Source organism: Oncorhynchus tshawytscha, linkage group LG09 (assembly GCF_018296145.1).
Source record: "Oncorhynchus tshawytscha isolate Ot180627B linkage group LG09, Otsh_v2.0, whole genome shotgun sequence".
Taxonomy (NCBI): domain Eukaryota; kingdom Metazoa; phylum Chordata; class Actinopteri; order Salmoniformes; family Salmonidae; genus Oncorhynchus; species Oncorhynchus tshawytscha.
The window spans coordinates 25177384-25190615 of NC_056437.1; the positions used below are offsets into that span (position 1 = coordinate 25177384).

General features: G+C 41.3%; 1 protein-coding gene across 3 annotated transcripts in view; it reads right to left on the reverse strand.

Annotated features, from left to right (window-relative positions):
* LOC112257625 (seizure protein 6) overlaps positions 1-13232 on the reverse strand; it is a 228209-nt gene that overhangs the window by 57083 nt on the left and 157894 nt on the right. For all 3 annotated transcript variants that reach the window (XM_024431336.2, XM_024431338.2, XM_024431337.2), the window contains exon 4: positions 2347-2542. In XM_024431336.2, coding sequence (XP_024287104.1) covers positions 2347-2542 — 196 coding nt within the window. The remainder of the gene's footprint in view (positions 1-2346; positions 2543-13232) is intronic.

Below are 13232 nucleotides of genomic sequence, written 5' to 3' on the forward strand. Positions count from 1 at the left end.
ATGTCAGATGTTATAAATGGATTGGAAAGCTGCCGCAGTCATCCCCCTCTTCAAAGGGGGAGACACCCTGGACCCAAACTGTTACAGACCTATATCCATCCTGCCCTGCCTATCTAAGGTCTTCGAAAGCCAAGTCAACAAACAGGTCACTGACCATCTCGAATCCCACCGTACCTTCTCCGCTGTGCAATCTGGTTTCCGAGCCGGTCACGGGTGCACCTCAGCCACGATCAAGGTACTAAACGATATCATAACCGCCATCGATAAAAGACAGTACTGTGCAGCCGTCTTCATCGACCTTGCCAAGGCTTTCAACTCTGTCAATCACCATATTCTTATCGGCAGACTCAGTAGCCTCGGTTTTTCGGATGACTGCCTTGCCTGGTTCACCAATTACTTTGCAGACAGAGTTCAGTGTGTCAAATCGGAGGGCATGCTGTCCGGTCCTCTGGCAGTCTCTATGGGGGTGCCACAGGGTTCAATCCTCGGGCCAACCCTTTTCTCTGTATATATCAATGATGTTGCTCTTGCTGCGGGCGATTCCCTGATCCACCTCTACGCAGACGACACCATTCTATATACTTCCGGCCCGTCCTTGGACACTGTGCTATCTAACCTCCAAACGAGCTTCAATGCCATACAGCACTCCTTCAGTGGCCTCCAACTGCTCTTAAACGCTAGTAAAACCAAATGCATGCTTTTCAACCGTTCGCTGCCTGCACCCGCATGCCTGACCAGCATCACCACCCTGGATGGTTCCGACCTTGAATATGTGGACATCTATAAGTACCTAGGTGTCTGGCTAGACTGTAAACTCTCCTTCCAGACTCATATCAAACATCTCCAATCGAAAATCAAATCAAGAGTCGGCTTTCTATTCCGCAACAAAGCCTCCTTCACTCATGCCGCCAAACTTACCCTAGCAAAACTGACTATCCTACCGATCCTCGACTTCGGCGATGTCATCTACAAAATTGCTTCCAACACTCTACTCAGCAAACTGGATGCAGTTTATCACAGTGCCATCTGTTTTGTCACTAAAGCACCTTATACCACCCACCACTGCGACTTGTATGCTCTAGTCGGCTGGCCCTCGCTACATATTCGTCGCCAGACCCACTGGCTCCAGGTCATCTACAAGTCCATGCTAGGTAAAGCTCCGCCTTATCCCAGTTCACTGGTCACGATGGCAACACCCATCCGTAGCACGCGCTACAGCAGGTGTATCTCACTGATCATCCCTAAAGCCAACACCTCATTTGGCCGCCTTTCGTTCCAGTTCTCTGCTGCCTGTGACTGGAACGAATTGCAAAAATCGCTGAAGTTGGAGACTTTTATCTCCCTCTCCAACTTCAAACATCTGCTATCTGAGCAGCTAACCGATCGCTGCAGCTGTACATAGTCTATCGGTAAATAGCCCACCCATTTTTACCTACCTCATCCCCATACTGTTTTTATTTATTTACTTTTCTGCTCTTTTGCACACCAATATCTCTACCTGTACATGACCATCTGATCATTTATCACTCCAGTGTTAATCTGCAAAATTGTAATTATTCGCCTACCTCCTCATGCCTTTTGCACACAATGTATATAGACTCCCCTTTTTTTCTACTGTGTTATTGACTTGTTAATTGTTTACTCCATGTGTAACTCTGTGTTGTCTGTTCACACTGCTATGCTTTATCTTGGCCAGGTCGCAGTTGCAAATGAGAACTTGTTCTCAACTAGCCTACCTGGTTAAATAAAGGTGAAATAAAATAAAAAATAAAAATGCCTTTGTTCTCTCTCTTATCCTGTATCCAGTCCATTGAGGAAGGTTGTATGATCAATTCTCATTTCTTAGGGTTCTAAGGCCTCTGGCTTAGTAAGCATCTGTTTGTTCATGCTTTGTATTGTAAGTTATCCTTAGGATCTACTGTATATGCTTGAAATTATGCCTTGCAATGCTTGTTAATGCTCATAACTTAAGCTTTATGCCTTGTATGTGAATCCATTCATTGCACAATGTTAATTAAACATATGCCTTTGATATAGACAATTCTCAGACCAATTCTTGCTTGCTAACAGCAATTCATTGCCTAATATTTGAACATTTTAATGGTGTCAGATAAACATTTTAATAGACTAATTTCTTAGTCTCATAACAAATCAAATGTGATGTATATATAATATACTGTATATTCACATATCAAATATTACTGCCCACTACATTACAACATTATTTTAGATACCATTTAATTGTGCATTGGGTGTATAGCAGGTGTGAATAAAAATCGAGGAGACCTGTGTGAGATCGTTGAGTCATAGTGTGTGTGGTCGTGTGGTTCTGTGTTGTGACCTCACCTTGGTAACGCAGCAGCAGCAGGGAGCCAGAGCGAGGCTGCTGGTCACTGCGGTAAAGGATGGAGATTTGATTGCTCCAGCTGCGCACCACCAGACCCCTCATCAGGACGGTCTCATTAGCCAGGATGGACAGCTCTCGTCCCCCCATGTCTTCTACTGTCACCAGCTCCCCCTCTGACAGGCTCACGTTCAGCACCTGCAAACACACAAACACACCACCAGTCAGTCAGATGTTGAATTTGGTCACAATTAGTGATGTTTCCAAACTGCCTGATGATGTTGGGAAAAGGGTCTGTTTCGTTGCTTCAGAAGCTACAGGTGTCGACAGTCCACTAGACAAACGAGTTAATGCTCATTACCACACAGCATAATGAGACACTGCATACAGGTTCATGTCCAACTTGAGATGTAGTTGAGGTTTAATACAATATATCATCAGAAATACTGTCACCTACAGTACCAGTCAAAGGTTTGGACACACCTACTCATTCAAGGATTTTCTACATTGTAGAATAATAATGAAGACATCAAAACTATGAAATCACACATATGGAATCATGTAGTAACCAAAAAAAGTGTCAAACAAATCAAAATATATTTTATATTCTTCAAAGTAGCCACCCTTTGCAATAATGAAAGATTTGCAAACTCTTGGCATTCTCTCAACCAGCTTCTCTCAACCATGCTTTTCCAACAGTCTTGAAGGAGTTCCCACATATTATGCTGAGCACTTGTTGGCTGCTTTTCCTTCACTCTGCTGTCCAACTCACATCAACCACCTCAATTGGGTTGAGGTCAGGTGATTGTGGAGGCCAGGTCATCTGATGCAGCACTCCATCACTGTCATTGGTCAAATCGTCCTTACACAGCCTGGAGGTGTGTTTGGGTCATTGTCCTGTTGAAAACAAATGATAGTCCGGCTAAACACAAATGATGGGATGGTATACATCCCGATGGGATGGCATATCGCTGCAGAATGCTGTGGTAGCCACGCTGGTTAAGTGTGTCTTGAATTCTAAATAAATTACAGACAGTGTTACCAGCAAAGCACCCCCACACCATCACACCTCCTCCATGCTTCACGGTGGAAACCACACATGCGGAGATCATCCGCTCGCCTAGTCTGCGTCTCACAAAGACACGGCGGTTGGAGACCAGAAATTTCACATTTGGACTCATCAGAGCAAAGGAAAGATGTCTACCAGTCTGTCAGTTGCTCGTGTTTCTTGGCCCAAGCAAGTCTCTTCTTATTATTGGTGTCCTTTAGTAGTGGTTTCTTTGCAGCAATTCAACCATGAAGGCCTGATTCACGCCGTCTCCTCTGAACAGTTGATGCTGAGATGTGTCTGTTACTTGAACTCTGTGAAGCATTTATTTGGGCTGCAATTTCTGAGGTTGGTAACTCTAATGAACTTATCCTCTGCAGCAGAGGTAACTCTGGGTCTTCCTTTCCTGTGGCGGTCCTCATGAGTGCCAGTTTCATCACAGCGCTTGATGGTTTTTGCGACTGCAAAAAAGTTGAGATTTTCCGGATTGACTGACCTTCATGTCTTAATATTGATGGACTGTCATTTTTCTTTTCTTATTTGAGCTGTTCCTACCATAATATGGACTTGGTCTTTTACCAAGTATGGCTACCCTGTGTATACCATCACTATCTTGTCACAACACAACTGATTGGCTCAAACGCATTAAGAAGGAAATTAATTCCACAAATTAACTTTTAACAATGCACACCTGTTACTACATGATTCCATATGTGTTATTTCATAGTTTTCAAGTAGAAAATAGTCAAAATAAAAATAAAGAAAAACCCTAGAATGAGTAGGTGTCCAAACGTTTGACTGGTACTGTATATTCTCACCCTTCCCCAGCCCACTAATGCTGCGTTAAGACTGAGGGTCTGGCCAATTTACCACACCATGATCCCCTCTCACTTTGTACGACACAGCAGGCAAATGTGCCCCAGACAACATCACACGACCCTGACAGGCCATTTGTGTGGTCACGGCTCACATCAGACGGGATTTTAATGCAATTGACACCCCCCATAATTCCTGTCTCATTTCCAACCAGAGCCAGTCTCTTAATGTTTACCTTAAAAAAATGGGCCACTCGAGATATGCCGCCTCCTGTTCAATTTCCATTAAAAAACTGGCAGCAGGATGTATTTTTATCAGGCCAATTTTTTTCTCCTGGACAGAGAATGTGATTCGGAAAGACAGCAGAGTTTGGCTGGATCACATGGTTCATTACGCAGTATGGCTAGTAAAGGTTTACCCCCTTCAGTATTCAGGCCCTGTAACTGTAGTTAAAACCAGTGTGTTTCTTTTCTCCTGTTTTCTGTCAGCCTCTGTGACATCTGTGTTTTATCTCTTGAACAGGCTGAAACAGCAGCTGCAGCTGAATGTACTGAAAGCCACTCCAGAGGATGCTCTATAGTTTTACCGGTTGAATAAAGTAGCAGTGGCATAATCCACATTTGGGGGAACATCTGCAGTTCCCATAAATGTGATGTGTTATCTAGAGTGTAGCGGTGGGTAACAGATATGAAAGACAACCAGGGATCTGATAATCATCTTGGATAAATGCACCACACTACATTAGATCTACAGGCCCTGTATCTAGCGTAAGAACCAGTGGTATAAAGCACTTATTTGGGGTATCTGCACTTTACTTTACTATTCATATTTTGACAACTTTTGCTTTTACTTCACTACATTCCTCAAGAAAATAATGTACTTTTAACTCCATACATTTTCCCTGACACCCAAAAGCACTTGTTACATTTTGCATGGCTAGCAGGACAAGAAAATGGTCCAAGACACACATTTATCAAAAGAACATCCCTGGCCATCCCTAATTGCCTCTGATCTGGCGGACTCACTAAATCATGTCTGAATGTTGGATTGTTCCCCTGACTATCCGTACATTTTTTTTAAATAATCAAAAATGGTGCCGTTTGGTTTTTGTTAATATAGGGAATTTGAAATTATTTATACTTTTACTTCAGTATATTTTAGCAATTACATTTACTTTTGATACTCAAGAATATTTCAAACCAAATACTTTAACTCAAGTAGTATTTTACTGGGTGACTTTTACTTGAGTCATTTTATATTAAGGTATGTTGACTTTTACTCAAGTATGACTATTGGGTACTTTTTCAACCACTAGTAAGAACACAGACAGGATGATCTCCAGACCAGGCCTGGCGTGTGATGTTGTAGTGGGAGCTTGCTGTGGCCTTCTGATAGGCTGCTCTCCCAGGGGGAATGAGAGTGTCACTGAGGCAGACTGAGAGCCCAGAGTGTGACGCAGAGGAGCACCAGGCAAGACACTGGCACCAGAATGAATTTGGTCACACTGACTACCTGTCACTCAGTTGAGGGGGTGCCAACAATGGGTGTGGGGGGCTCACATAGCTCAAATGTGACTGTTACTTTCTCTTCCTCAGATATCATCCAAGACTGAGGTCAAACTCCCATTGTTCTTACCATAATGCTACACAAAAATAAAGCTTTCCCAGGACATCAACATTTGTATAAGCCTCATCTAGTTGAAGCCCACAATCAAATACTGCATACAGTTGAAGTCGGAAAATTACTTACACTTAGGTTGGAGTCATTAAAACTAGTTTTTCAACCACTCCACAAGTGTCTTGTTAACAAACTATAGCTTTGGCAAGTCGGTTAGGACATCTACTTTGTGCATGACACAAGTAATTTTTCCAACAATTGTTTACAGACAGATTATTTCACTTAGAATTCACTGTATCACAATTCCAGTGGGTCAGATGTTTACATGCACTAAGTTGACTGTGCCTTTAAACAGCTTGGAAAATTCCAGAAAATTATGTCATGGCTTTAGAAGCTTCTAATAGGCTAATTAACATCATTTGAATCAATTGGAGGTGTACCTGTAATTGTATTTCAAGGCCTACCTTCAAACTCAGTGCCTCTTTGCTTGACATCATGGGAAAATCTAAAGAAATCAGCCAAGACCTCAGAAAATAAATTGTAGACCTCCACAAGTCTAGTTCATCCTTGGGAGCAATTTCCAAACGCCTGAAGGTACCACATTCATCTGTACAAACAATAGTACGCAAGTATAAACACCATGGGACGACGCAGCCGTCATACAGCTCAGGAAGGAGACGCGTTATATCTCCTAGAGATGAACGTACTTTGGTGCGAAAATCAATCCCAGAACAACAGCAAAGGACCTTGTGAAGATGCTGGAGGAAACAGGTACAAAAGTATCTATACCCACAGTAAAACGTGTCCTATGTCGACATAAACTGAAAGGCTGCCCAGCAAGGAAGAAGCCACTGCTCCAAAACTGCCATAAAAAAGCCAGACTACAGTTCGCAACTGCACATGGGGAGAAAGATTGTACCTTTGGAGAAATGTCCTCTGGTCTGATGAAAAAAATATGTAACTGTTTGGCTATAATGACCATCGTTATGTTTGGAGGAAAAAGGGGGAAGCTTGCAAGCCGAAGAACACCATCCCAACCGTGAAGCATAAGGGTGGCAGCACGTCACAAAATAGATAGCATCATGAGGCTGGAAAATTGTGTGGATATATTGAAGCAACATCTCAAGACATCAGTCAGGAAGTTAAAGCTTGGTCGCAAATGGGTCTTCCAAATGTACAATGACCCCAAGCATACTTCCAAAGTTGTGGCAAAATTGCTTAAGGACAACAAAGTCAAGGTATTGGAGTGGCCATCACAAAGCCCTGACCTCAATCCTATAGACAATTTGTGGGCAGAACTGAAAAAGCATGTGAGAGTAGATAATAGTAGAGAGAATTATTTCTTTCAGCTTTTATTTCTTTCATCACATACCCAGTGGGTCAGACATTTACATACACTCTATTTGTACTTGGTAACGTTGCCTTTAAATTCTTTAACTTTGGTCAAACGTTTCCGGTAGCATTCTGGCAGAACTGAAAAAGCTTAAGGACAACAAAGTCAAGGTATTGGAGTGGCCATCACAAAGCCCTGACCTCAATCCTATAGACAATTTTTGGGCAGAACTGAAAAGGCATGTGCGAGCAAGGAGGCCTACAAACCTAACTCAGTTACACCAGCTCTGTCAGAAGGAATGGGCCAAAATTCACCCAACTTATTGTGGGAAGCTTGTGGAAGGCTACCCAAAACATTTAACCCAAGTTAAACAATTTAAAGGCAATGCTATCAAATACTAATTGAGTGTATGTAAACTTCTGACCCACTGGGAATGTGATGAAAGAAATAAAAGCTGAAATAAACCATTCTCTCTACTATTATTCTGACATTTCACTTTTTTAAAATAAAGTAGTGATCCTAACTGACCTAAGACAGGGAATATTTACTAGGATTAAATGTCAGGAATTGTGGAAAAACTGAGTTTAAATGTATTTGGCTAAGGTTTATGTCAACTTCCGACATCAACTGTACATATACTGACTATTTACGTAACCAAATTAATTTACATCGTGTTGACAATCACGCCTCTGGTATATATCCTTATGATTAAAAATAACACCAGACTTGATTAAGCCGTCACTATTCTATCCATTTACCCCCCAGAACAGTTGCAATGTGAAAAATAAAAGCCATGTGATCTTCAAGTGTTTATTTCCATTTTCTCTCAAGGGCAATGGCAAGGACAAAGCCTTGGGCCCTGTTCTTTCTCTCTGGGATTCTATTGAAGGCTGTATGCTTTGCAGAAGATTGAGACAGGAGGCTTGAATTGACATTTATGTATTGCTTGATTGACTTGTTGTGTGAAGTGTTGATATTTTGTCTGTATTTGTCGGTGCAGAAGGTGCATCTTTCTGAAAGGTTTCATTGTTTTACCAGGGACAAAGGGACTGTTTTCCATCTATCTGGCAAGCAAGGCAGAATACAAAGTATTTAAGTCTCTCTCTCATATATTTGTTAAATCGATGAGAGATGGTTTACATTCCACCATGCCTCTGCCATGCAAGGTTCATACATATTTCAGTCAGCGTTTGCTCCACAAGCATCAGACCGCCACTCAAGCTAAATGGCTTGCATTCTAGAATATTCTTCGACAGGACCCGGTGAGGCAACAAGATTACTTCACTGTTGGAACCTCTAACACTCCATCAATGACAGCTACGTTATGATGCCGGTATCACTGTGGAATAAAATGGGAACGTTTTTAGAAGTAATCGACCAAAGCCTAAAGTGGTCTGTACAGATACAGACATGTTTATTCATGTTACAGTTGAGCAATGTCCAGTGTCTTACTTCACAATTCATAAATATAATATTTACTACAAAATAAACTAAGTAAATGTTTACACTCTTGAGGTCTGTGAGTGTGGGCATGTGTAATGTGATGGAAAACCGGAGACTCCAGGCGAAATCTTGCATTTAAAGATGAGGGCATAAAAACGTAAGATTTGGGCGAAATCCTGCCCACTATCAAATAAGCTGCACCATAGGAACCTGAAATAATATCAGGAAAAGTCCAATTTAATAATCCCTTTCATCTGCAAGCCAAAGTAAGCTGTTTGTTTTCAGGCAAAGTTTTCTGAGACAGGACACACATGGAAAGTGGTGGTTTTGAAAAAAAAGTATAACGAAAAATGATTTGAATATTCTATAATTGTGTTGATCATCCTCATCTCTTCCTTGTTTATTGTGGTTTGATAATGTTCCTGCTTATAGCTGTAATTTTGTTTCATTTCCACAAGGATATGGATCTACTGAGCTATGCATGCACCTTGAGAGACAAAGTGATGGGAACAAAAAAATGACATTCAAATTTGAAGCTCTCTATTTTTCAAAGTGTCCGCCGTCCATTTACACGGAGCCAGGTCTTCAAACAGGGAGGAAAAGTGTGCTATGGAAGTGTGACAGTTGTGTACAATTTGTGATGAAATACTGGACAATGTCAATGCTCTGAGGGATAGGTTGTGAGCATGTGTACATACAGTACATATGAAAGGAGCATCCTGAACACATACAGTAATATATACAGTATATAGTAACAGAGGCTGGGATGTATGAGAGTTCACTAGGGATGGCTCTGAGGCTGTTCACATGGAAACAGGGGAGAGACTAGAGCATAGTACCCTGACCTGTGTTATCACTCTGTATACATAAACATGGCATCCCCCTGAGGGACAGGCGAGCAGCCAACGGGAATTTGCAATGGAAGATAGTATGGGTCCTTGGGGGCCCTGTCATCCATCATTCATCCTGTGACCTGTCACTACAGTTGTCCGGCCTCAATTATGAACCATTGTCCATGTCTGGAGACATCAGACCCTGTTATCTCTAGCAGCACTACAGCCAGGGGACCACAGGGAGCAGTTCTGAGATTATACACATACAGTACACTGCTACTACAGGAACATAATGAGACTATTCCTGGCTTATACCCCTTAAGCTTTCAACAAAATGTATCCCATTGGGACAAGAGCCCAGGGTAGCTGGGTTCAAGTAAAGAACAACAGAGGCAGGCTTTTGGGTTTCTGTAGTTTTACATCAAGATGTGTTGTTCTACTCCCATTTTCAGGGTCCTGCTGAGAATGGGAGTTGCTGTTTTCTTTGTGTGTACTTAGTGATGGCAGCCCATGCATCGGTGATGGGCAGACAGGAGCTTGCAGGAAAATAAAACGTCAATATAATTCTTCGGAAATGCTAAAATGAGGCATCTGGCCTATTATTGAGAGGAAATAACTATAACTGGAGTCAAATTAGACTTCATTGGAAATAAGTGATGAGTGAGTGGTGGTGTGGAAATTGGCTTGGATGGTTTCCAGATGAGAGAGAGAGGGGGTGGTGGAGAGAGGGAAAAAAATGGAGGCAAATAGAGGAAAGATAAATAAATAAATAGGAAGGGTGACAGAGAGAGTCTGAAAATAGGAAGGAAGGATATAGCATAGTATAGTACAATGGAATATGTGTGGTTACAGAATTCTTTAGCCTCCATTGTTTTGAAACCAAGGTAGGCTTTTCAATAACGCCTACACTCCAGTCCACTCCCCCTAACAATCTACCAGGTGAAGTAGAGAGATCTCCCCTCAAAATACATTAGAACATCTTGTAAATCTACATACCCACCAATATGTTTCACCAGTGAATTATAAAACAATCTCCATGCTTCCCTGACAGAGGACACACTGATTCTAGAAGCAACCACTTTTTCACGACATTAAATGGAACACTAGCCTACATAAACAGCACAATATTTGAATAACAATTTTGTCATTTTAGCAGACACTCTTATCCAGAGCATACATTGTTTTACTGGTGCCCCATGGGAATCAAACCCAGAAACCTGCAGATGGAAGCACCATGCTCTATAAACAGAGCCACACAGGGCCACATGAGTGGGAATGAGTTGGGAACCTATAAACATGACTAGGTCTATGCAGGCTAGTCTCCAAACCAAACAAGAATTCATGGTAACATGTCCATCCTGTTCATCTAGTAAACACAAATGTGTATTATGTTCCAAAACAAATATGCAGGTAAAATAATTTAAAAAAATAAAGAATGCAATTTATAACAGTAACATGCTGAGCATATGATGCAATATCCTGTCATCTGAGTATGTGCTCTTTCAGTTCCATTTCTTTTCAGTATTCCATTAAAATTCTTCCAGAACCCACATCACATTTATGAGTGAATATGGCTGTGTGGAGGGTCATCTCTCATTGTCTCCTCAATCAAAGTATTTTAATGAACAGACCGTGCAGCAAGGATAAAGTACCACTTAACAGATATTGGACGAATCATAGGTTACAAAAACAGCAAAGGCAGGAGATAATGTCTGTTTGAAAAATACAATGTGGAGGCAGACAAGCAGTTGTGTCCCCATGTGTGTGTTTAAACTTCATGGATGTAAAGTATGTACAGTATGTTGTTATATAAGAGAGAGTTCAAAGAAAAGAAAAACCAGCATATTGTTCTTGCTCAAATCACTTATTTTGTTAAAGCTTATGTATCTGCCTCTTGGCCTTCGGCAAAGCTTCTAGACGTAATATTAGAGTGAAGAAATGTGTTTTCTGACTTTACAGTTTGCACGTAGAGCAAGCATGCTCGTATTGCTATGGTGTTATGGGTGGATCTCCAGATACTGTAGGTGTATTTGCATCAGTAAATATCAAATCAAATTTTATGGGTCACATACACATATTTAGCAGATGTTATTGTGGGTGTAGCGAAATGATTATTTTCCTAGCTCCAAAGTGCAGTAAGTATCTAACAATTCACAACAATACACACACATCTAAAGTAAAATAATGGAGTTAAGAAATATCTAAATATTAGTACAAGCAATGTCGGAGTGGCATTGGCTAAAATACAGTAGAATAGAATTCAGTATAGACATATGAAATGAGTAAAGCAGTATGTAAACACTATAAAAGTGACCAGTGTTCCATTATTAAAGTGACCAGTGATTCCATGTCTATGTATATAGGGCAGCAGTTTCTAAGGTGCAGGGTTGAGTAAGCGGGTGGTAGCCTGCTAGTGGTGGCTATTTAACAGTCGGATGGCCTTGAGATATAAGCTATTTTTCCAGGCTCTCGTGCCCAGCCTGTATTGACCTCGCCTTCTGGATGGTAACGGGGGGAACAGGCCGTGGCTCGGGTGGTTGATGTCCTTGATGTATAGTATCAATGTGTCCATAGTCTGTGTTCATCACAGTTCTGTACATTACAGTTACCAGGACCACCCCTATAAAAGTCCAATGTGTGACAGAATGGAAAGAGAGTTTGTTATCACAACGTGCAGACAGATAGGGAGATGACATGCTGTTGTAACTACGACAAGGAGAACACACTGATCTGCGGTCAGTTCAGCTATCTGACCGCTGGTTCAATAAAGCAGAAAAAAGTGTTTTCTTTGATGTATGGATAACAGACCACACATATCAAATAGAAAGAGGTGTTTACAAAGCTCTTATCAGTCTACATTTAAATGTCAAGAATCTTTCGTTAGAAATGCAATGCAATGCTTTTGACAGGAAAGGCTTAAAGATAGGAGAGCACCATTTGCCATATGTCTGAGATGGCTAAGATAACATTCACAGGAGGCTCTCTCCCTGCTAATTTTACTGTGGAAAACATCTGGTAGTGTGCTGAGCCATTGGCTTGTGCAGGATGGGTTTCTATGTCATCTAAATGGATGAGGCCTGACATCCACATGAATGCAGGTCTTCAGCTGCAGAAAAACTCGTTTTTTTCACCAACAATAGGTTTGTAATCAAAATGCTAAAACTACTTGGTTTCTGCAGATACTGTGTTTATGGCTGAAGATGACTGCTATATAGTCATAATTTAGTGCATTCTGACAGTCTGGGCTCGATGGTCTGCTCATTGCAAGGTTTCTAAATGGCAGATTTATATAGTGACTCGACCCGGTGCCACTCAATCTCTATTATTGTGAGTATCTCAGGCAAAAAAATAGAGGCACAAGTACGAGTGGAGGCTATATTGACACTACCACCCACACAGACAATACAATCAGACTATTATTATTGTCTGCTTTCTTATCTAAGTTGAACATTCACCTCTTCCTTATCAACACAATCCATTCCATTTAACCTGCATTCATAAAAACAGGTCTCAAACAATGGCTAGATGATCAGCAAAACACTGGAAGGCAGATAATTAGACTGTAAAGACCAGAGCCAGTGTTGTGTCTATTAAACACTAGTCTTTATTGCAGTCAATAGCAGAAACACTGGATGATCGCGAGCTTGCCCATTGTTATTGAGTTTACAGGTGGTACATGGAATTGGTGAAGTTCAAAATGGACTAAGTAATGAACCCCAGGATTGGTGAGCTGTTGGCAGGGCACTCATTAATGAATTAACTGAATTTACACTTGATGTCATCCCCAACATTAAGCAT